The following is a 23,564-nucleotide window of genomic DNA, read 5'->3' on the forward strand; positions in this document are numbered from 1 at the left end:
ATTCTGTAACACCAATACGGAGTTACCATTGTCGTAATACTTGTATAAATTTTAACGTCTCATTCATTTTCAATGTAAATAATAGAGAACTATGTTTGATGTCGTATAGCCTGTAATTCGCAGTTCATTTTGGATGTCCTTGAGCTAACCAATCGATCGCAGGTTCTATAACTACAATACAAATATGCGCAACTCGGTCCGCGCAGGATTAAAAAATAGATAGTAGCCGATTTTGACCTATAGAATAGTATGCATATAAAATTTCATAATCAGTCATGTCGTTTGGGATGATAATTAACTTTGTGACACGGGAATTTTATATATCATACTAATATTATAAATGCGAATGTTTAGATGGATGGATGTCTGTTTAAAGGTATCTCTATAACGACTGAACGATCTCGCTTAAATTTGGCACAGATGTAGAATATAGACTGGAAGAACACATAGGCTACTACTAGGCTAGGCATTTAGTTTTTTTTAATTCCGCGCGGTCGGAGCCGCGGGTGACAGCTAGTATTATTATAAACACGAATGATTTGTACTTTAATTTTGTAAAGAATAAACTTGTATAACTACTAGTAACAATTCAAAGATTCTTTTGCCATTTAAAAACTACATAATCACCGAGAAACGTGGGATGCATTTATTATTAGAAATCGAATATAGAAAACTTATTATTATTAGTTCGTAATAAAATTGAATATACTCGGGATTAAAAATAAAATAAAAAAGTTAGAAAAAGGTTTTATTTATGATTAGTAAGATATCCAAAAATACAAATTTTACAAAACATGAACCAACTTATAAGCAATTCAACATGATTTATAAAATTGTACAATCTTAAAAAATATATTCCCTCTCGAGCTTTTATTTTTATACACCACACAAAATATTATATCTAATTTATTTATTGTAAAGAGAAAAGATTTAAAAGAATAAACGATGTTCTAAAAACGTTATTAAAAATCAAATATTTTAATGAATTACGCATTAGTTTGTTTGGCAGCTGTCAAAATTTCCCTGGAAATGATGAGTCTCTGGATTTGGGAGGTGCCTTCGTAGATCTGGTATATTTTGGCGTCTCTCATGAGCTTCTCTACGGGGTATTCTGTATTGAATCCGTTTCCACCAAACACTTGTACGGCGTCAGATGCCGCCTTATTCGCGATCTCTGACGCGTGGCATTTCGCCACTGATGCCATTACTGTGTTCTTTTGACCTGCATAATTAAAGATCGTTAAAAATTAGCCTGCATAGTTCCGCTGGATAAGTCAGCAATGGATTGGATTCATCGCTAAAGTATTGGATACGGCGTCAAATGATTACATTATTCAGTAGATAATTAGTAAATAAAGGCAAGTTAAAGACGCCAATTTAATTTATAATTAAAATTTTACCATGATCGACCATCCAAGCGGAGCGCTGCCACGCCAAGCGAGCCGTCTCAACGCCAATCGCCATGTCTGCTAAGAGGAACGCGACCGCCTGATGTTGGGCGATGGGAACGCCAAAAGTCTTACGCTCTAAAGAATATCGAGTTGCCTCATATAGTGCGCGCTGAGCAAGTCCCGTCGCGCCAGCTGCTACCTGAATTTTTCCAAATAAACAATTTTTAAAGTAAAAGAATGTTACTAGCGCAGTGAAACTCGTAGATTATTTAACTAACCGGTGGCCTTGTTTTGTCGAAAGCGCCCATAGCAATCTTGAAGCCAGCGCCTTCCCCAATGAGGACATTCTCTTTTGGTATGCGGACATCTTCAAAAGTGATGCCTCGAGTGTCTGAAGCGCGCTGACCCATGTTTTGTTCCTGTCAAATTAAAAAAATAAATTACAGTGCGATAATCTTACAGCTCCAAGAATCGAACGACTTTCCTCGGGCCAAAGTTTTCATTATACAAAGTAATTAAGAATAGCCTCTAGTTACATTACCTTGCGTCCAGGCGTGACTCCAGCCCACTCCCTCTCCACAATGAAGCCAGTGAAAGCCTTGCTTGCCGGGCACTTCGGGTCTGGATTGGTTCTAGCCAGGACGAAATACCTGCGCAGGAAAAAATCACATAAATAGTCTGCATGAACTATCATAGAGTTACTAAGATGCTTCTAGGAAAAATATTGTCTATAAATATAAAAAAAATGTTAAAGTGTCGAGAATAGAGACATCGATGGTCTTGTTACTAATAAAGTGAACACAACAATCAACGTCTAAAAGTTAAATAAAATCGAAGGTGTTTCATTTTTACATAGAGGATAGAAGGAAAGATTAGACAATCATTCTCTTGCTTTATTTTCACACGAGAAAGAGATACAAACAGAATACAAAGCTGAGAATGTTATCTCCATCTCATTCTTCCTTACTAGACAGTTGTAACATACCAGTTGGCGACACCTCCATTGGTGATCCACATCTTCTGACCGTTGAGAATCCATTCATCGCCCTTCTTCTCAGCACGAGTCTTTATGCCAGCAACGTCGGATCCTGCCCCGGGCTCAGTTACACCGTACGCCTGAATTTATATGTCACATTGATTGCTTATCTCTTTCATCATCAGCTCATTATACGTCCCCACCGAGGGGCTCGGAGCCTACCCTAAGTTAGGGGTGACTAGGCCATAGTCAACCACTCTGATCGAGTGCGGATTGGTTGACTTCACACATATCTTTGAATTTCTTCTCAGATATGTGCAAGTTGCATCACGATGTTTTTCTTCACCGTAAGAACGTCGGATAAATGTACATATGTACATCGGAAATCGAAAAACACATTGGTACATGGCGGGATTCGAACTCAGTACCTGCATTTATCTCTTACTTGACTTAATTAGTCTTAAAAACATTCCATGCTGTGTTCTTTAATCCACAGTTTGTTAAAGAGAATGAAAGTGAACACAATATGTTTTTGTACATCTGTTTACAAAGTGCAGACCCACCATATACAGGATGAGTAAGGAAGAAAAAATAAGATTTTTAACTAAATTGTGCCTACGCTTAATAGTAGGTATTTAGATAATTATACTTCGGTTTGTTAAACTACCGAATTGGTTTTTCAATAATAACATACCTCTACTACTAAATTAAAGATAATTTGACATGTTTATTACTTACAGCAACAAGAGGTTCGTCAATAAGTCTTCCAAGATATTTCTTTTGTTGTTCCTTATTGCCAGCGATTATAACTGGGGTTTGCTGTAAAATATACATAAATAATCTGTAAATATTGTTCTAGTACAATACTATTATGTTCAAGAAGCTATATTAGCAAAAATAATTCTTAAATCACTTTAACTATATTATTGGTGAATTCATCTGAGTTATGAAGACTCAGGTAATAAACTTTAGTAAATTTATGCATATTCATGTATCATAAATAATAATATCCATATTATATAAGCTGTTAACAATTTCAGAATTTATAAAATAATATTTATAACAATATAATAGTTAAAAATCAATTAAAACAATTAGTAGGCGTTATTCATTTTATTGTCCTGCTTATTCGACATATTAATAGTTATACCTTGGATGCAAGTTGCAACAAACACAGAAACATACACACAAAAAAAGCATGTTAGTACTCTCATGCAACAACACAACGGTGCACGAAATTAAGTTGCAAATACAAATAAACAAACATATATAAATAGACATATGACAATCTGAGCAAAACAAAATATTATCCACCGACAACATAAAACATTTTATTATTATAAAAAAAAATATTTTATAACACAAATAGAATTTCATGAAACCAAACAATACGCAACGTAGTTCATTGACAAATAAATATTGTTAAGTGCAACGGATTAGATTGGTGCATTTCATATTGTGCGGGTAAGTTTCTGCATGCAACTCACTCCTAGACCGCTAGCTTCCATAGCGGTCATTATTCCAGTGCAACCATACGCCAATTCTTCAGCAACCATACATCCGTCAAAGACACCCAGTTCCAAGCCACCTGTAAGTTTCGTGAGGGCCTCTAGAATGGGTGATATTGACACACAACCCTATTCTGTGCACATGGTATGATTCAAAATCAATCATAAAATGTTAAGTTATTAGAATTGTAATAGAAAAGAAGATTATTTTTCTTATCAAAGTTTCTAATTATCGAGACAATTGAGAAGCCTTATGGCAAAGTTGCCTTTTATTGCTTTTGTAAAAACACTATACAATTGCTACAAGCAAAAAAACGTACATACGAAAAATTTCTTGTATTTCAAAGGTATAAAAATAAATTATCGCACCTTAAAAACAACCGAATAAAACGATTAAAAAAATTCAGACCTAACTATTTCAGTATTCCAACGAACAATAACAACTTAACTCAAGTGTGAGAAATAACAGAATTGTATGGAACTCGTTTGGCTGCATATTTTTGTCATGAAACTAAGGCATAATACATAAAGCGAATACATTAAACATATAAGTAAGATGATCATAATGGTGAAACATTTGCAAAGTAAATATCTCGCTATATACTATAACCAGTTATATTTACTATTTATATTAGTAAAATAAATTATTATTTAAATTTCAGTTTCAATGGAAGCTATTAAAATCCAAATTTATTTAATAATTTCTCATATATTTGATTACAATCTAGTGTTAACATTATTAATTATTAAACATCAGTACTTATTAGTTTTTTAAAAATAAAAAAATGTATGAATTAGCAGTATAAATGTACACAGAAGCATATCCCCTTTTATGGTGTATACAGCCTTGTTACAACCATTGTGCTAAAAATTTTGTTTTATTTATGACTCACTCCAAGACTAGTCCCTCCAATTGCAGTAGTAATGCCTGAGCAGCCGAATGCAAATTCTTCGGCCGAAAGACACTCATCAAACACACCAAAGTTCCCCATACCCCCTGTAATTTACCCATTAACGAAACAAATTTGAGCAAATATAATGATTATAAATTTTTCCAATATAGTAGACACGTTATCTTAATAAATGTCTATAAGAGTTATTTATCTTAAGAATACTTTGTACTGCACTATATTTTTTTTTCGGTAAAATACTTTTTTATTTTTTTCTAGTTTTTGTTTTAAAAAAAAAATTCAACTTCCATAGGCTCTCATCTTTTCTCTTTATGACCATAAAAAATATAAAGATTCCTATTCATGCGACCGCAAAACCGATCCAGAAGTAGGGATTAAAAAAACCATAAAGAGATAATAGATAACAAGCATTAATTCCATTAGAAAATTTATGTGAATTATTATATTTAATTTTCTACGCTCACTCCGATATCGTTGATGAACAGAGCGGCCATAATTCCTGAGCATCCAAATGCTGTAGCTTCACAAGTAATACCTGACTCCATCACTCCTAAACCCATACCCCCTGCAAATGTTGTATTGTAGAAATCAAGTTAATAACCACTCAAGTACTTCAGGTAAGATCACTCACACACTGACACTACCACACTTATATATCAGTAGTAATCATTAAGATTTATGCACTAAACATTTGCAGATTCGCCACTGGCGGAGTTTACACCTAGAGCCTGGTTGAGTAAAAATCAGCTATCAATGCTACAGTCACCAACATTGTAGTTAAGCCTACTTTAATGAATAATAGAAACAAAAACCTATTTTAAGAAATTATTATTAAATTACATAATACATATGTTCACAAAGCAGAATAATATTTAAGATCTAAGATTTATCCTTACTTTATTACCGAATCTAATAACTGTTCAATATAGCAATATAATACATTACCACAATGCTCTGGGATGTGTCCATTCATAAGTCCAAGCTCCCACGCCTTCTTAACGATCGGCCAAGGATATTCACCAGTCTTGTCGTACTGAGCTGCAACCGGTATGATTTCTTCTTTGGTGAACTTACGGGCCAGATCCTGCAGCGCCTTTTGCTCATCGTTTAGTTCTGTGGAGATATTCAGAATCTTTATTAAAATATACAGTAATCTGTCAAGAAATATATGTCTATGAAAAAACTTAATTAGCAGCCTGTAGTGTATGTATAAATGTAGTATTGTTTGTCTCGAGCGTACACGTCATAAGTACATGCCGAAGAGAGGGGGCGTCAGTCAATGTCAGACCTTTGGACCGGCGGCACAAGTCGTTAGGTGAACAAGTCAAACATAACGCAATGTATGCTACATAGCCCAGGTGTTCTTCCAGGCTATGCAAAATATATTAAGCAAGAATCATGCAGCTTTTCTAGAGATACCATCAAACAAATATCCAAACATTGGCATTTATATTATTATTAGTAAGATATAAAACATAAAATTACTTGATATTTACAAGCTTAAAATATTTTTTTTCCCACAGTACATAACATTAAATCTTATTTATTTGGGAAAAAAACTATACAAACTTCATTGTTGTGAAAAATAAATAATAAGAAACTAAATGTAAATTGTTGATAAAAAATACATAAAATGCATACTTTAAGGTTAAAGGTTTTTTTTTGTTAAATCTTATTGTGTTACTAAATAAGTTGAATCATTTTTATGATAAAGCAAAGGTAATTTTGCTGTATCTTTCCATTGTAGTAATTAAAACATAGCGGTTCAAAGGACATTTCAATCATTTATCAGTTACGTTTTTAGTATGTTTCTAATACATATTTTCTTTAAATACCCTTACAATCAATTACTAATTTGATAATATCTTTAAGTAAATAAAGTTATATTAATCTTATCTGTAAGATAAAAATTCCAATTATTTCCAAAGTTCAACTATAACAAACTAGAACTATTTAATCTAAAGTATGCAAACAGACTTGACTATGGCCTCATCATCCTTAACTTAGGATAGGCTCTGAGCCCCTTGGTGGGGATGTATAGTGAGCTGATGATGATGATGCAAACATAACAATAAAGTTGGCACAGTATATGTATTAGCTACAACAAAAACATTAAGATGTTAAAACACTGCAATAATTTTATTTACAATTTGGTCTACTTAGGGATTAGTTACTTTAAAGGATATCTTATTATGTATTTATTGCACAATACTAACAACTAACTACAGCCGCACAAAGGATTGCAAAAGTTCTAACTACCCTTTATGTCATTCACATAATTCTCTTGAGATTATCACTTCTTTAAAAGGCTTACTTCTAGAGTATTGTAGTGTACTTTGAAACCATTTAACAAGATATGAGGTTCAAGGTTGTTCAAAGTGCAAGAGTAACTTGTTATTCGATAAATAGCAATAAAGTATGTGATTGCAATCCCTTTAATGGTTACTAAAATACATATTAAGAGCAAATAAATTACATACCAAAGCAAAGTCCAGTGGTAGGAATTGGTTTTGGGGCAGCAAGAGTAGCAGTTGTAGAGAGTTTCTTATAGATGGGGCGTGAGCTACGCACAACCTAAAAGTGAAAGTAATTACAATTATTTTAAAAACTGTCATAGTATATAAGTAAGCGATGACCCTTTCAACTTTTATACTAGAGGTTAAAGTACAAAAGCAAAAATGAAAAATTTTACAGTACTACAAGACACAATGAACATCTTAGTGAAAACTGTGCAAATTGCAGAGCATAAACTCTACCATATTCGTACCGATAAAGGTCCGCAAGATATTTGGATCAAAATTATTGTGTGTGACGATTACGGTTAATGAACTCAAAAGGAAGTTTTTCTCGAGGTTATCGTCGTTTTAATTTACACTAGTGTATCTACGTAACAATAAATAAATATTAATACAACGATTAGTTAAAGTTAAGTAATTACTATCGATTAGTAAAGAATGAGTTTAATATTTATTCAATATTTTATTTAATAAATATTAAACTAATAACTATTATAGACTGCCCTATTATTTACTTACTTTTGATATGGGATTCATGTTAATAATTCTTGAAATAAAGGGTAAAACTTTAAATGCTTTTACGGCTCAAAGTCTTTGGACTTTGAACTGCAACTACGAATAAGGAACTATAATCACTCAATGGAGAATGCGAGAAAGTAGACAGCGTCACAACACCAAGCTGGCAAGCAAATGCCAAATTGAATATTTTTTGAGGTGCCAAAGAGTATATAAAAGAGGTGCCAGAAATTGACAAAGAGTAAATATAGTTAGGCGACCAAAGAGCAAAATGTACTTGTTTTAAAGTTGACAATCATTGCCAACAAGCATTTGCACAAATTACCAAATTTTTAAGAGGATACAGGAGGAAGAGCTTAAATACCTTATTTACTATAGGTAGATTTTTGTATATTTAATAAAAACTGTGACTAAACTACGTGTTTTAAACATGTGTTTTGGATAGAGTAATTAAGCTGAGAGGGTTCTCCGGACTCTAAAAGGTAGAACCAAGTTTTAATTATTATTTTTATTAGAGCACAAGTGATCAGTCAATACTTACATTATTTGATCAGTACCTAGGCCTTTTCTAGTTTAGCACGAAATGCATTGTTGTCTCTGTTTTAAGAAATACATTATCTGTGTTTCTATGATTCTGCGGAGTCTTTGGTTCTATGGTGTAGTCAAATTGTTTAAAATAGCGTCCAAAGATATTTGCAACTAATGTAAATCAAATTTAAATGTTAGTGGAGGAGAGAGTAAAAGACAAACGTGATTTCATGTAGTGGTAGTGATGTAGTTCCTTTTGTATGCCTAGGGGTGATAGAGACATTGATTACCAGTGGTTAGTTAAACAAGTGTGGATTGCGGGTATCTCGGAATGTGGCATAATCAGGCTGTGTTATGAATGAGGAAGCACTTTTGTCACGGGCTTCCGAGGAGCGGGAGCTCATCTTCGAGCGATATGAGCGGGGACGAGAAAATCTCGTCGGTCAAATAGACCCCTGGGAGGATCCTGAATTCGAAGAATACCATAAAACTGATAGGTAAGTCTTTTTGTGACTTTATCGATTCAAATTTTATGTACATATATTTATTGAATAAGTCTAAACAGGTAGTAGTCGAATATTTAACTATGATAAACAGAATAGACAACACATATGTTAGCACCTTGGTTTATAGAACATTGTGTCATAGCAACTTAATAAAATACATTACCAATATATTAATTTATTAGTTATAAACATCTGGAGTAAAAACCACCAACATAGCAGTTGTGTGTTGTAAAGTAATGGCTCAAGATGTATGTCTGTAATTCCATTAATATTCTGGCATGTTAAGTGAAAGCTTTTCTAATTTGTAACCAAACAGTGTCAGTGGAGCTAGGCATTTTACTTTCCACTGTACATTGAAATGTATAGATTTTTACAACATGTAGAAAAAGTTAACTCTCATTGTACTATTTAATTTACCCACTTGACCTAATTGCATGAAAATTGATGACTGCTCAAGTTTTCTTATCACTATTGCTATATTCTAATTATTGGTGTGATAATTCAGCTTACATCTTAAAAAGTTATTGCTTATATTACATTTAACATTTTATCTAAATCTAATCAAATTCTAGGATCAGTATTTGCTCATTTTGAAATTATCCAATATGTCATTTCACCATATTATATTACTATTCAATTTTGTTATGTGTTTAGATACAGTAATACCAGTATAATGTACTACATTTTAAAGCTTAATAAGAAACTGGAACATTACTTAAATTGTTAAATAAACTTAACCTATAGCCATTAATATCCTACTTAAATTGTCATAGGTATGGTTACTGTTAGGATTTTAATCTAATTATCAAATTAAAAAACACATCAATATATACACATATTATATGTATTTACATTCTTATTATATGCTATACTGTGTTTAATTCAATTTTAATGGATGACATCAGAAGTTAACTCATTTTACATATTCCCACATTATCACTTATGATAATATTGTAGTTACATTTGACTACAGCACTGGTTCAGATAAAATTGTTTCATTCAATAATTTAAGAGATCAATTACACAAAATATAAAAAAAAACAGATAAAGTTTTGTGTTTTGTAATGTTTTGGTTTTTTAAGTGTGAAAAAAGATGAAATTACATGTTAATATTTTCAGATATGGATTTATTCACGATGAACGTTTGCCCCAAAAAACGGCGCCACAAAAAGTTAATGCCGAAGTGGAGAGAGAAAAAAAGTGGATCAAGATGCTGTCTCAATGGGACTCACCATCAACAAAGGAAAAATTACATAGAAGGATATATAAAGGCATTCCATTATCTTTACGAATGAATGTATGGAGTAAATTATTAGATATCAATAGGATAAAATCAGAAAATATTGGCAAATATCAAAAAATGCTTAAATTAGCCAAGGCCTGGTCAACAGATGTTAGGCAGATTGATTCTGATGTAAATAGACAATTTCGAGAACATCAATTTTACAGAGAAAGATATTCAGAAAAGCAATGCTCTTTATTTAATGTGCTTTGTGCATACAGCATGTTTAATTCCGAAGTTGGTTACTGCCAAGGTATGTCTGGGTTAGCTGGAGTATTATTAATGTATATGGATGAAGAAGATGCATTTTGGGCACTTGCAGTCCTCTTAACTGACAAGAGGTATGCCATGCACGGCCTTTACATAGAAGGTTTTCCTAAGTTAACCAGATTTTTGGAACACCATGACAAGATTCTTACTAAATTTATGCCAAAACTGAAACAACATTTTGATAAGTTTGGCTTGGATGCAATACTTTACTCTCTCAAATGGTTCTTTGTATGTTTCGTAGAGCGAGTTCCATTTAGCTTATGTTTGAGAGTATGGGATATTTATCTTCTTGATGGTGAAAGGGTAATAACTGCAATGGCATATACAATATTGAAACTGCATAAAAAGACAATTATGAAGTTAAATGATATGGATTTAATTGTCAATTATATCCAAGTAAGTTAACTATTACTCTTGTTTATAAATTAAGGTTGTACCATATTAAATGTAACTAATACACATTTATTGCCAGGTGAAGTTGCACAAAGATTTTGGCTATGAAGATGATGTTGTGATATACCACTTGGAACGATCTATGGAGGAATTAAAGCGAGCAAAGCTCGATTATCCAGGAAATCCACCTCCTAGTGAATTACCAAAGCGATCTCTTGGAATGTTTGTGGAACCTGACAAGAGATCTAAAATTGGTCAGCGTGCTGAAAATTTTTCCGAGAGGGAGAAACAGGCTCGGGCGGCAGTTATCTCAAGGTGAAATAGATTATATTTAGCAATTCTAATTTATTTGTTGTCGAGTTTGTGACATTCATTTAAATTTTAAATATTTTGTTACAGACGTGAAAAGGCTGAATTGGATTTACAAGTGTTACGAGCCTCGCAGAGTGACACAGTGTCAGGTAATTTGGAGTCATATGCTACACCTAGCACTTCTGATGATAGCCTTGTTTCATATAATGTCACATATCTATGAGATATCCTCCTAGAATAACACATTGCTTACATTTTAGTTATTTCCTTATCTTTGTGACTATAATTTAACATGTTTAGTAGAATCTCATATTGTGTTTCATTAATCCTGCTATGTAACATGAGGTGTTGAATGAATTTGCTTTGTGTGCAGTACAAATAGCTGTATCATTTATACATTATTATATACAATTGATAATTATTACGTTTTTTTATACAAAAATAGCAATGCAGAATGGTTTATTACACATAAGAAATGAAATGCAGCAAGTGTTATAATAGAGAGGATATTTCGAAACTAAAGTTTGCTCATTTTAGTTTCAAGAAAAACTTTTTGATGTTAGTGAGAGTTAGAAAGACTTGAAAAGTTTTTATTTTAATATTACTTATTATACCAAGTATTAGAATTGTTTGATCCCCAATGCATGATTTAAGCAAGCTTCCTAAATTTATTTTTAATGATTACATTATATGTCTGTTGTGTTGATTTAATTAGATTTGTGTTATGCTGAAAAATGTACTTCACATTACTTAATGTGTAATTGCATTCTATTTAAGAAGCTATCTTGACAATTGTTCAATATGTTTGTTGATTTGTTTTTGATTATTATTTTGCATTTTAAGTATAATACAATAGATGTTATGTTGTCACAAGTACGCTTTTAGAATTTAAATTTTAACATAAGTTTCATTTGCAGTTTTTTAAACTTGACAAAATGTAGTTATATCTACTTCCATTAATTCATTTTGTGATTACTACAAGTACAAATAGTGGTTATAAATAAATATTTATATATTATACTGCCATTGAGGTGAGGATTTTCCATACTTCCACCGAAGAATATGTTAGTCGCAGATATGCCAGGAAATACTCTCTGTGGTATGCAGAAAGCAAATTTTATTATTATTTCTGGTATAGAAATTCCGTTTTCAATTTTGATTTCCAAAGAAAATTAGGTAAATCAATAATTTATTCATTAAAGAACCGGATCATGATTTTTTTAGATCACAATAAATATAAACATTTAATTATCACACAATAATCCAAATGGTGAAATTTTTTTCTCTTTTAGAAATTGAATTTTAAAAAACTTGCATATTTAAAATGTTTATTGTGCAATTAACTAATTATAACATAATTATCAATTGCTAAATGTGATGAATAACATTTATCTTTTAAAAAAAATATAATATGAAAAAAATTAAATTAGTCTAATCTGTATAGTAAAATATGTAAATAATGTGTTTAAATATCATAACACATATGTACGAGTTGGTATATTGTTAAATTGGCTTTAGGATAAATAAGTAATTCTTACATCTGTGATTCTAATGTTACGGACAGAATGTTACAATAATACGCAAACATTTATGCTAAGGCTGATTCTTAGCATAACTATACTGATAGCGAAATTCTCTATTATGCTTATTTTTTTTTATTTATCATCTACATCATTTTCGTTGTGTTCATAGTTTGTGTTGCAGCATGGTTTTACAGTGGTGGGTTTATGTCATTGTATCACAAAGCAAAATTGCATTTAACACAAATTTTAAATCATCTTTAGATCTTTGGAGTATTTTCTTGTTAGAAATCTTTATGGATATAAACGTTAAAAAGTGTTTTAATTTGAATATATTGAGGAAAAAACTCCATTGACCTTGAGAATCAATACACAGCTTTTGCATCTTCCGATGGACGTTCTTTGGTACACATGTTAAACATATTGATCGATAATTTGTATCATACAAATTCTATATTTGATCTAAATCGTCATTTGAGTAACACATTTTAACAGCAAATATAAACACTTAACCATCATTCTAACTACCTCATTCATTCATCAATAACGAATCTCTGTTATTTAATGACCTTGACAACTATTTTGGCAACCAATTTATCACATAAACCCATCCCTGACAATATGTCATTGTATTGCATAAATTCAAATATAATTTCATAAATATTTATTTTAACATCATTAGAATTAAGAAACAAAATCGAACATATCATATTTGATACAGTATGTTAATAATAATTGAATAAATATAAAGAAATTCTATTTTCTAGTCTTATTTATTTTTGTCGACACTTTTAAGTAGTAACCCACTTTCACGTAAAATGGCTTGATCATAAACAATTGCTTAAAGTATTGTTTTAATTTTAGTTTTGCCGCCTGTTGTGGTGTGAGGGGACACCAGTAGAATCATTCTATACAAAATAAGTTTTTATTACTTTTTAGGTATGTTTCATATTTAAAGTAGATATATGAAACACCATTAGTGCACCTTAAATCTTTAATATATTATTTAATAATCGCAATTTTTTCTATTTAAGTTTTAATTTTAAGGTCAGTCAACTTTATAGTACCCTTAACTTTTTAAGTAAATTATTAAAACTTTTTGTTATTAACATCCATTAATTCAATTAATTCTTAAAACTATATTAGTTATTGAATAAATTTTTACTTCAGACAAAAACCTTGCGTGTGGCGCCCCACTCCGTACATCCCAAGCCTCAATGGACATCCATTTGGAGTCTCCTATCCCAAGTCCCAATATCAAGGACGTTATCCAATCGAGAAGTTATCTCGTCAAACATGACAGAATAACAAGTCCAGAATTCAAACACAAGAAAAAAATAATTAAAAAATTATATGTTACTTAATTGTAAATAAGGAATAAACTAAGAAGATTAATAATTTGATTTGTTTCTATCATTTGATATGCATGTGAGCTTTTTGCCATGATATGATATGTTTGCTTTACATGTTTGCGCATTTGCGCGTAACCCCGTTGAAAATGAACAGGTAAGTGATTCAACATTCCTCCATACAAGTAAATGTAATTTTTTATAGATCTAAGTCTAAATAGCGCATTCTAACTAAATTGATCACTTAAAAAGTCCTTAGTCTAGATACGTTAAAATGTATCGACTCTGTAGGGCGTCAATGGTCTTTTAAAGGCAGTAAGTCTGTTTTTGTTTTTTGAATGTAAGTCATATTTTCAAATTCTTTCGAAACATATCACTAGCCTTTTTTGTAGTATTATTCGATTCTAATATTTTTGAATAATAGGAAGTTTGTGTCCAAGAATATCAAGCTAAGAGCTTTCGACAAAGCTTTTGATTCACGACAAGGTTTGAAAGCTCTTGACCTTTTCGTATTTCGTATTGAAATAGTCTATTTTTTATCAAAAACGAAAGCCTTAAGGTGTATACTTATGTATAAATTCAATGTCTAAGCAAAAATTAACTTGATATTCTTATATTAAGTATAATACGTTTTTGATAATGTAGATAATTGAAACTTTGTTTTAACTTTTACTTTAAAATCACATATCACCACCACTTAAAATTTACAAACGCCTAAATGCTATCAGTATATTTTTTTATTGTAAAATTTTCCACGTAAAAATATTGAACAATTTTACTATCTAATACATATCATATCATTTGGACCATTGTTTGAACAATCACGATACAAGCAGAAACAATTTTAATATGTTTTAATTTACATACTACTTTAAAGAAAAGCTAAGAAAAGTATTAATTCATGCTTTTTAAAACAATCATTAAAATAAGCTGTGTGAAATTGAAAAACAATAAAATTAAAAAAAATGTAACAAATGTATCGTGGTTGTACTACAGCCTACTTCTTAGGGATGGCTGAATTGATTACGTACTTAGTTGTCCATTTAATGTTATTTTAAAAAGCAGTAATATAACATGATGAAGTTGTGAACTCGACAGAGCACAGTGAGGTGGCAAGCGGGGCGCCGTGCGACTCTGTCTCTGGCCTGGGCTCGAGACGCTCATTGGCGGACACAAGTGTGACAAGCACCGCCGACCTCAGTGTCTTCTCCAGCGGACGGTCCCATGCGCCCGACAACTCTCTCGACACCCACAGCATCGTCAGTGACGACGGCACAGGGTCAGATGGGTGAGATGTACTCAATAGATGACAAAAATTAGTAACTATTTAAAACAGTGATTTCCAATTTTTTTACCCTTTAAAAATCACTCTTTTCAGTGAACTGATAAATTTCTCTAACACTCAATTTTTTTTCAAGTGTACCACTCCATTGGGTCTTCCAAAGTCCCCAGTGGAATCTAGACCTCTTTGGGAATCACTGGTTTAAAACGTAAACCCTGACTGACTGTATTTGTACGAGTAACACCTTACTATTTCAAATTGGTCAAGCCAGTAACAAAAGGACAGAGATACATGAAAAATATTTACATTATACTTAAATATTACATTCACGTCAGTTGGGAAAGTATAGCATATCTGAATAAACTAATATAAAAACCTTCTTATTAGCAATCTAAAAAGCTGCATGGAAATTTATAATTGGCGGTTTAGGAAAAAAACTAAAAATGTGTAAGGCATAGTCCTGTTAAATTTACGTTAATAACAAAAATATGGCCTGTTTTATTAACTTCACTTAGTTTTTTTAAAATGCATCTTTTAATCTATCATTTACAGCTAACGTTGCAAACATATTAAAATTAAATCTTTTTTTTCAAATCATTTTTTAAAAAGTTAAATAATAAATTTAATCTTGTTCTAGGAGTGGTTTGCGACACTGGCGACGCTTTGAACCAGACACATATGCGTCACAGGCGCAACCTCTGTTACATAGGTTGTTGGCTTAAACCCTTTAGAATAGATTATATTAGTCACAGCTATAAACAGAACCGCGATCGCCACACAAATGCTCAATCGTCATTATCATTTGTTTATTCATTCATGTTAATATTTCATGGAAACTTAATATTATGGTTATGGGTACCGTATTATTTAGAATTCGACTGACGAGAGATAGCCGTCTCTGTTTTGTTAAAATAAATGAAAGGGATGACCATATGAGATAAGTGTTACTGCAATTGATTTCTATATTTATAATTTACGTGTATCCTTACCATAATAATTTAGAGTTAGGTTATTTGCATAAATTGTTTATTGCTTGGTGAGAATCGAGATAATAAGGGTGTGAGCACTATAGATGCCTATTATAGCTTTTTTCGCTTCAAAATATTTACTCATCAGAACCATATTTATAGTCGGATTCTGTTTTTCTTTTAACTTAATATGTAATTAATAATCAGCATTACATGTTAATAAATACAATTTATAGTTAAATTTTACAATCAAACATGTCGGATATTTTAAAAATTAATTTATTTATACACGTCACTTACCACTTTGTGGTATAAATGAAAATGTAACAGTCTACTAACTCGATTGTTTATGTTTTATAGTCACGTATCAATTACGTAATTTATTTATAAATGAAACGGAAAACGGATGTTATATGATATCAAACAGTAATTGCTTAGTGAATTAAAGCAATAGACAATATTTCTACCTATCTATAATGGTTTTACATTTCTACTGCAATTAGAAAGGATTTATAAAGAAGTTAATTTGGTGAATACTGCATAATGCGTGTAATTTGCTAAAATGGTATATCACAGTTTCTGTAAAAGACAGCAATAATCTTTTTTTTTAAATTATTAATTCTGGACCTGTTCAATTTGGTAATGCAAAATCATCTATGGTTATTCTACTCTTACATGTTACCTAGATATTTATTAACCGTGAGTTTCTGAGAACGAAATCCCCGTTTAAAATATATTGTTATTTCTGTTTTTTCAAAGATATTGACTGGGATATGTTTTATGCAGAGATTTTCGTATTATAAACTCACGGTAAGACATAAATTACCAAAGCTAACAGGAGGCTTATATTTCACATTTAGCTCTGTCATATGATGATTAACATATAATTTAACCACGGTTGGAGTACATTTTCCTCTGCATTTTCTTTTGTGAAGCAAATTCACTTCATCAGCTTATTATATAGTCATATAATGTACGTGGTAAACTATTGTCACGACTTTTTGCTTTAATGAGTAAAATCAAGCTTTGCACAAATAATTTAATTATGTGCTAATGCTTTTTTAATCTTTTACTTTTGCAAAACATAAATTGAGCTATATTCTTTCCTTTTAAAAGACTAATAGAATGCATATTTCTTTTTGCATTTGCCTACAAGATATATTACATTGGAAAATTAGTTCTAAATAATTTAAATTGGTCATTGATATAGCAATTCATTCATTAATTGGCAACGTTACAACTTACAACAAATATGAGGGTACTAAACTAGCGCGAATCATCACTTATAATAAGGCGGGATTGCGGTACTATGCTATTTTATATAAAAAAGTTTAACCAAATATATCTATCGACATTTAACCTTTAGCGTGACAATGGTTCCACTTACAAATGGGCTATGTTATATGAATCATTTTTTGATTACGTCATTATATATTTACAGGTCGGGGATATGCGGTATGAGCATCCAAAGAGCGCCGTCGACCGCACACTCTACACCAAGAGGCACTCCCCATCCACCGTCAGTGTCACCGATGTCCGACGACGTTGTTCGTATTCACGTCACATACAATCCTTTGTCCGCTAGCCCTTCGCATCTCCAGCCAATCAGCCCTTCGAAAATGAAGAATTACAACGAAGTACACCACAAACCAGTATCCCTAGGCTTTTATACAACAAATGGCAGCAATCGACAAACAGACAATAGGATTCGAATACAAGTACCTTCGGAGGAATTACTAACACCTGTAGTAGACTCGGGACGAATTATAAACCAACGTTATATTGAATCTCATACGGAATTGTATGATCTTAAATAAGTATTTATACATTCATGTATATAATTATCTTCGACTTTTCATATACCATATTCCAATACCTTTTAAGTCTATTCGTTAATGATATAATTTATATTGAATCAGATTTTAATTATTATGTAATCCAAATGTATGAATAATTTTTCCCTAAATATATTTATCCGCTATACACTACATACACAGCACATGACACACTAACACACATATCTTATATTTCATACGCACATTTATATTTATAGTAAACAAATGACAATGAATGATTAATGCCTTCAATATATCAATCTAGCTCCGTTTATCGTTGGTTTTTGATATCAAAATCTCTGTATATCATATTTGATGAAATAGAGATAACAATATATTTTAAACGGGGATTTTGATTCCAGAAACCCGCATGTTACATTGGATTTAAGTGTTATAAGTACGGAATATTTGTTGAAGCATCAAAGTTTACTGTAGATCTTAGCTGAAAAGCCGTATATGAACATTTATAAACTGATTAGATATATTATAAAAGCCTGCCTTGTTGACTAATTAGTAAACTTTAAAATTATTATATAAGAGCGGATGTACATATGTTTTACTCAGATATGTTAGTTGTACGATTATGTAAAAATCTTGTTAATGCACTAAAGCGTCATACTGGTTGCTAAACATTCCGACTGATGCTAATATTAGTCGTTAAAATGACAATGACGTTTTGAAGACGAGTAATCATTTCCATCCAGCAATTAATAAGCAATAACTAGACCTTAAATCACACAAACTTATCGTCATTATTTTTTTGCGCTTAATTATGTTAAGTATATTTAATATCATCTCATCTATAATACATTCTATTCTAAAGGCGTGTACACACTATGTTGGAAAATGCTTGCTTCGAAATATAATTTGACACTACATTCATACAAGTACAAATTGAAGCGAACTGTCAAATGTTAAAGAGGTGCGGAAAGATTACGTGCATAGTGTATACCCACCTTAATATATTTTAAAGGCCATCTAGTTTTGGAGGAAGTTAACATAATGTTAGATATTGGTTAAGATTTTCGATTTGCTTTAATTATTTACTTTCTTTGTGTTTTTCTCTTTTAGTCTATGTACCCTTTGGATAGTTTATGAAAAAACTTGTAAAAAAACTAAACGTTACCTTAGTATTTATCATTTCTACTAATGTAATATGAAATATTTAGAATTGAATGTCTCTTCCTTGCTGGCGTTTATAACAGCTGTTGCTCAGTTTTCAATACCTTATAGTTTTATTGTTTTTAAAATTAACACTAACTTTTTAAGGCACATGCATCTCGTGCATTTATCGCCTAATTCAAAAAAGAGTTTATCAATTTGTTTGTTTATTTTTTCATTTGGAAAATTTCTTTTACATTGCGATTTTTCTTTATAGATGTGTTTGCGACTGTATTTTAATATTAAAATGTTGCTTTGCGATATAAAAAAGCCAGCGTTGCAATGCTATTGAATTTGAGAGAATTAACCTTGTTAGGCTAAATGTAGTCGAAACATGATAAAGTTGTCCAGTTGTGTTGATATTCCACTTTATTTTAGAAGCGGCAATTATCTTGCTACTATATTTTTTCAAATTAAGTTTATTTGTTAAAAAGCTGCAAAAATTCATAAAGCTATTACTACGCCTTAGCGCCCCATTACGTTTAAAGGTGAATGTACTACAGCTTTTCTGAGTAATGTAAAGTTATTACGAATGGTATAATAAAGCTAAAAACACAGTTTCCAAGGCACGTGTGTGAAAGGTTAATACACTAGAACATATGATAAAAGGGTTCGTTGTTCTGTTACAAGTAATTGTTCTAGTCTATACTTACCTTTATGTTTTTTGTTAGTATTATGTTGACAAAATGACGATGATGCGTGTGCGATAAAAAATATACGCTCTAGCGCGGCTAATGGAGGAGACAGTCAAATCTTATGCGCTAGCGCATGTTTTCAATATGCAAAAATATAAAATTGAAAAGAAAAAATTTTAAAATAATATATTTTACTGTGATTATTGAATCTCAAACGTATGATGAATCTGATTTTTTGTGTTTTTTTTTCTGGAATATTTCAGTGTATATCATTTTTATACTGAATTTGATTTCATTTAGATTAAAATCGTATTATGAAGTAAAAATATGTTACATTCTTCCAAACTAAAAAAAAATTACCTCTAAATTTTACTCAAGATAAAGTTTAAATTAAATTGAACATGATTTTCTTGTCTTGAATATAATTTAACTTTCATCTACATTATCTATGATTTCCATAAATATTGATTTTTTGTCATATTCATTTTTTTTTCATCTTTTCTTTCAATATCTTTACTGTATTTACTTGAATGGTGCAGTTTTTTGTATGTTATTGATTTTTTTATGTATGTATGTTTTATTATATAAAGTAGCGTGATAGATTTCGGTACTATTAATAGTATTATTTGCATATCGCTTTGTTTATTAATTATACGCTTTATCGAGAATACATATTACAGGTCAAATGGTGTTTCAAGGAATTGTTGTTAAAGTAGGAAGCCCACCTTATTATAAAAATATATTTAAACTATCTCTAATAGTATATAGTCGGTTGCTAGAGTCTTAAAATTAAAAGACATTTTTACTGTAGCTGATTTTTTGAAAGAGATACGTAGATGAGTATAGAAAATAGTAAAAGATTTTCAATGGAATATAGAATATAGAAGAGAGCGCGTTGTATAACATAAAGAAAGAGATGGAAAGTATAAAAAGATCTATATTTTTTTGATTCGAAAGGTATTTTAGCATTGGATGGTCTTAAGTAACGTTGTTAAATGTAGTTACGATAGTTTGATTAGCTGGAAGTTATAGTGTTAACTTGAAGTGTTCTCTACTTTATAAGAGGTCTGGTTAAGTAAATAAGTACAATAAATAATCAGCGGAATTGATAATATTCACTTTTTGCTCAAGCGTAAAGGAAGTGAGTTTTATTGTAGTTGAATAATAATTACCAATCGTTTTAAACTTCCAATTAGATAGCTAGCTGTTGATCAACTTCCATAGACAATATTATTATGAATCGATTATACTGTAAGTTAAAAGTTCCAATAAATTCTCGAACAAATGATAAGTAATATTTAACTTTGAGAATAAATGTCACATATGTTGAACTGTGAAACTTTTATAATATAATAGCTTGATCGCGAGTTTAAAGGATTTGAGATTTACAAACTTTTGAATGTAATTTTATACATATAGCAAGCAATAGCAATGCAAATCAGTGAAAATTTAAATTGTGGCTGCCCTTGATTTAATAGACAATAGCAATTTGAGAAAAAGGTTTTTTTAGTTACGTCATCAAACTGTTGTGAAAACAGTGTCGACAGTGCTAACTAACCTAGAGGTTTCTCATAATATAAATAGCAATGATTTACCTTTAGCCGTTATTCTAACGAGCGCTTTTTTATCGCGCGTTAAAAAAGCGTTCAAATAGAACAAACGCATTTCAATGCGGCATCGCTTTTAAAATGTGGTGCTTTGTATCGCACTTTGTTGTATTTTGAGCGCTTGGCGAACGGTATTAGAGTGATTTTTAAGCGTTCGTCGCTCGAGAGTTGCTAATAACGAGTTTTGACGCGGCGTTAAAAAAGCGCCCGTGCGAATTTGTGCTTATTAGTGCTGTTTATTAAATTAAGGGTAAATGCAATGCATTCGGCTTGCTTAATGTAATTGTTAAACAGTTGTACCTAAGATGTTCGCGTTCTTTATGTGAATAGTACAATAATACTCGGCAATAAAATTTTCAATAGCAATTAAAAAGTTCATATTTTGTAATAAGATCAAAACTGATAAGTTGACCACTGTCTGAAAGTTGCAAATTGTCAGTTAAACTGTAGATTTAGGATGATATTAAGATTTACCTGTTGCTTAGTTGGTTACCATAACCGTGGGTTTCCACTGTCTTAGTACTTGTTTAGTTTCATATTGTTATACTTTTCATTATCTTTGATAAAACAACGATATGTGTACAATTGTCACTGCAGTGAAATTTCACGGTTAATCCGTCATTCGGCGAGTCTTAAAAGTGCAGTTAGATTTAGTAAAGATTATGTTAACCATTCTGGCGGTTAGGGAAATAGAGATAGAATAGATTAAATTATTTTATTCATGAATAGCTGTTTTATTCACGCAGGCCTAAGGTAAATAATGCAAATATAATGTAGGAAAAAACTAAATCTGTTAATTTATTATTGTATTCAAATAATTTTAATATTAAAAAGAAATTACGAGATGGATTGTAATGGACCTATTTTTAATTAATAAGTTGATGTATGTAAAGGCGGGTTTTCATGGTGCATACGCAGACGATCGATGTCATCAAACCGTGTAAACCTGCTACTAGGCCACATTCAGTAATCGTATTTTTTTGTATAATTTCCTCGAATGATTTAATTACAATGCATGTACAAAGTTTAATTATTTGTAATATAAAGTAAATAGTCTGCTTACAATGCACTCCAAGACTATGTATTGCATTTTACTAAAATTTAAGTTGCTACGTAATGGATTTTTTTTTATTATTCAATGGTTTGGAACTCAAGTAATCATTTTAAAAATTATGTTTACTATTAACATATTTTGTTTGCTACGAAATTTATTTTCATTCCGGTTTGTTGAAAACCGTCCAAATATTTTTGGTCTGTGCCATTTTTTCAATTTAAATTAAGTAATTTGGTAAGTTGCAAAATTTTATATCTTTTATCACATCACAGTTTTGCCTAAAATATAGGGCCTAATTCGAAAACATTCGTTTGTAACTAAATATAAGTTTTTAAAGTTAGCATATTTTGTATTTTATTTCTAGTATTTTGCTTGTTGAATTTTGTAATTTATTGCAGTGTCAAAATATGAGCACAAATAAAAATTATATTGAAATACTCACGTTGAAGTCCCACGAAAAATAGGCCGAGTTCGATTTTAATTTGGAAGATATTAGTAAAAAAAATGTTTTTTATTTTTAAATTTAAAGATGTCACTGCCATCTGGAGAGCTCGATGAGATATTATAATTTAGTACAACAATTTCCTTCATTATAGTTATAATTGGATTTAAATAAATTAAAAATAAATAGTCGTCATATTATTTTTAAATGACCATTTATTTCAACCTCTGATTAGTTTTTTGTGGGATTAATTCTTAATAAGAACATAATGTGTTTGTGCAAAAATCAGTTTTTAAGTTAGATTTATCAGAAATCAAACTTTTACCATTCGATTGACGATTAGAATTAGTATGTAGATTTGATGTTGTCACTTTTATGACTTACATAGGCTTTAGGTAGCTATATAATTATTAGTGGAAGCAAGATTCCTCTTTCAAACCCACTAAAAACTAATTATCTTTTTTATATTCGGATTGTCACTCATAGATCCGAAAACAAGCCTGATATTAAAAATGCGAATTTTTGAATGTATGGATAGATGTTTGTTAGAAGGTATCTCCAGGACGGCATCATGGATCTAGCTGAAATTCGGTATGGATGTA

General features: G+C 31.0%; 2 protein-coding genes across 6 annotated transcripts; one reads left to right on the forward strand and one right to left on the reverse strand.

Moving 5' to 3' along the window:
* Window positions 1–736: 736 nt before the first annotated feature.
* Window positions 737–7,938, reverse strand: Mcad (Medium-chain acyl-CoA dehydrogenase; the record flags this gene model as incomplete). Its single annotated transcript, NM_001311932.1, is given in 10 exon segments — window positions 737–1,222; window positions 1,401–1,590; window positions 1,670–1,810; window positions 1,933–2,041; window positions 2,377–2,507; window positions 3,106–3,186; window positions 4,769–4,872; window positions 5,732–5,899; window positions 7,267–7,360; window positions 7,822–7,938. Coding segments are annotated over 10 exon segments (1,272 nt in total). The 5' UTR covers window positions 7,840–7,938.
* Window positions 7,939–8,428: 490 nt separating this feature from the next.
* Window positions 8,429–20,108, forward strand: RN-tre (USP6 N-terminal like RN-tre). 5 transcript variants are annotated; one of them, XM_013306817.1, is made up of 7 exons: window positions 8,429–8,843; window positions 9,972–10,800; window positions 10,877–11,112; window positions 11,197–11,258; window positions 15,062–15,266; window positions 15,898–15,969; window positions 17,670–20,108. In XM_013306817.1, the coding sequence occupies exons 1-7, from the start codon at window positions 8,701–8,703 to the stop codon at window positions 18,043–18,045; spliced, it is 1,923 nt and encodes a 640-aa protein (XP_013162271.1). In that variant the 5' UTR covers window positions 8,429–8,700; the 3' UTR covers window positions 18,046–20,108. The 5 variants fall into 5 exon arrangements, with proteins under 5 accessions (XP_013162271.1, XP_013162272.1, XP_013162273.1 ...); XM_013306818.1 differs by having other exon boundaries at window positions 8,430–8,843; window positions 15,077–15,266; XM_013306819.1 differs by lacking the exon at window positions 15,898–15,969 and having other exon boundaries at window positions 8,430–8,843.
* The last annotated feature ends 3,456 nt before the right edge of the window (window positions 20,109–23,564 follow it).

The sequence above is a fragment of the Papilio xuthus genome, unplaced genomic scaffold (genome assembly GCF_000836235.2).
Source record: "Papilio xuthus unplaced genomic scaffold, Pxut_1.1 DF828177.1, whole genome shotgun sequence".
NCBI lineage: Eukaryota > Metazoa > Arthropoda > Insecta > Lepidoptera > Papilionidae > Papilio > Papilio xuthus.

Coding starts and splice junctions, on each gene's coding strand:
- RN-tre (XM_013306817.1), top strand. CDS start 8,701: ATGAATGAGGAAGCACTTTTGTCACGGGCTTCCGAGGAGCGGGAGCTC. Junction 10,801..10,876: donor TAATTGTCAATTATATCCAA/GTAAGTTAACTA, acceptor ATTTATTGCCAG/GTGAAGTTGCACAAAGATTT. Junction 11,259..15,061: donor GCAGAGTGACACAGTGTCAG/GTAATTTGGAGT, acceptor AACATGATGAAG/TTGTGAACTCGACAGAGCAC.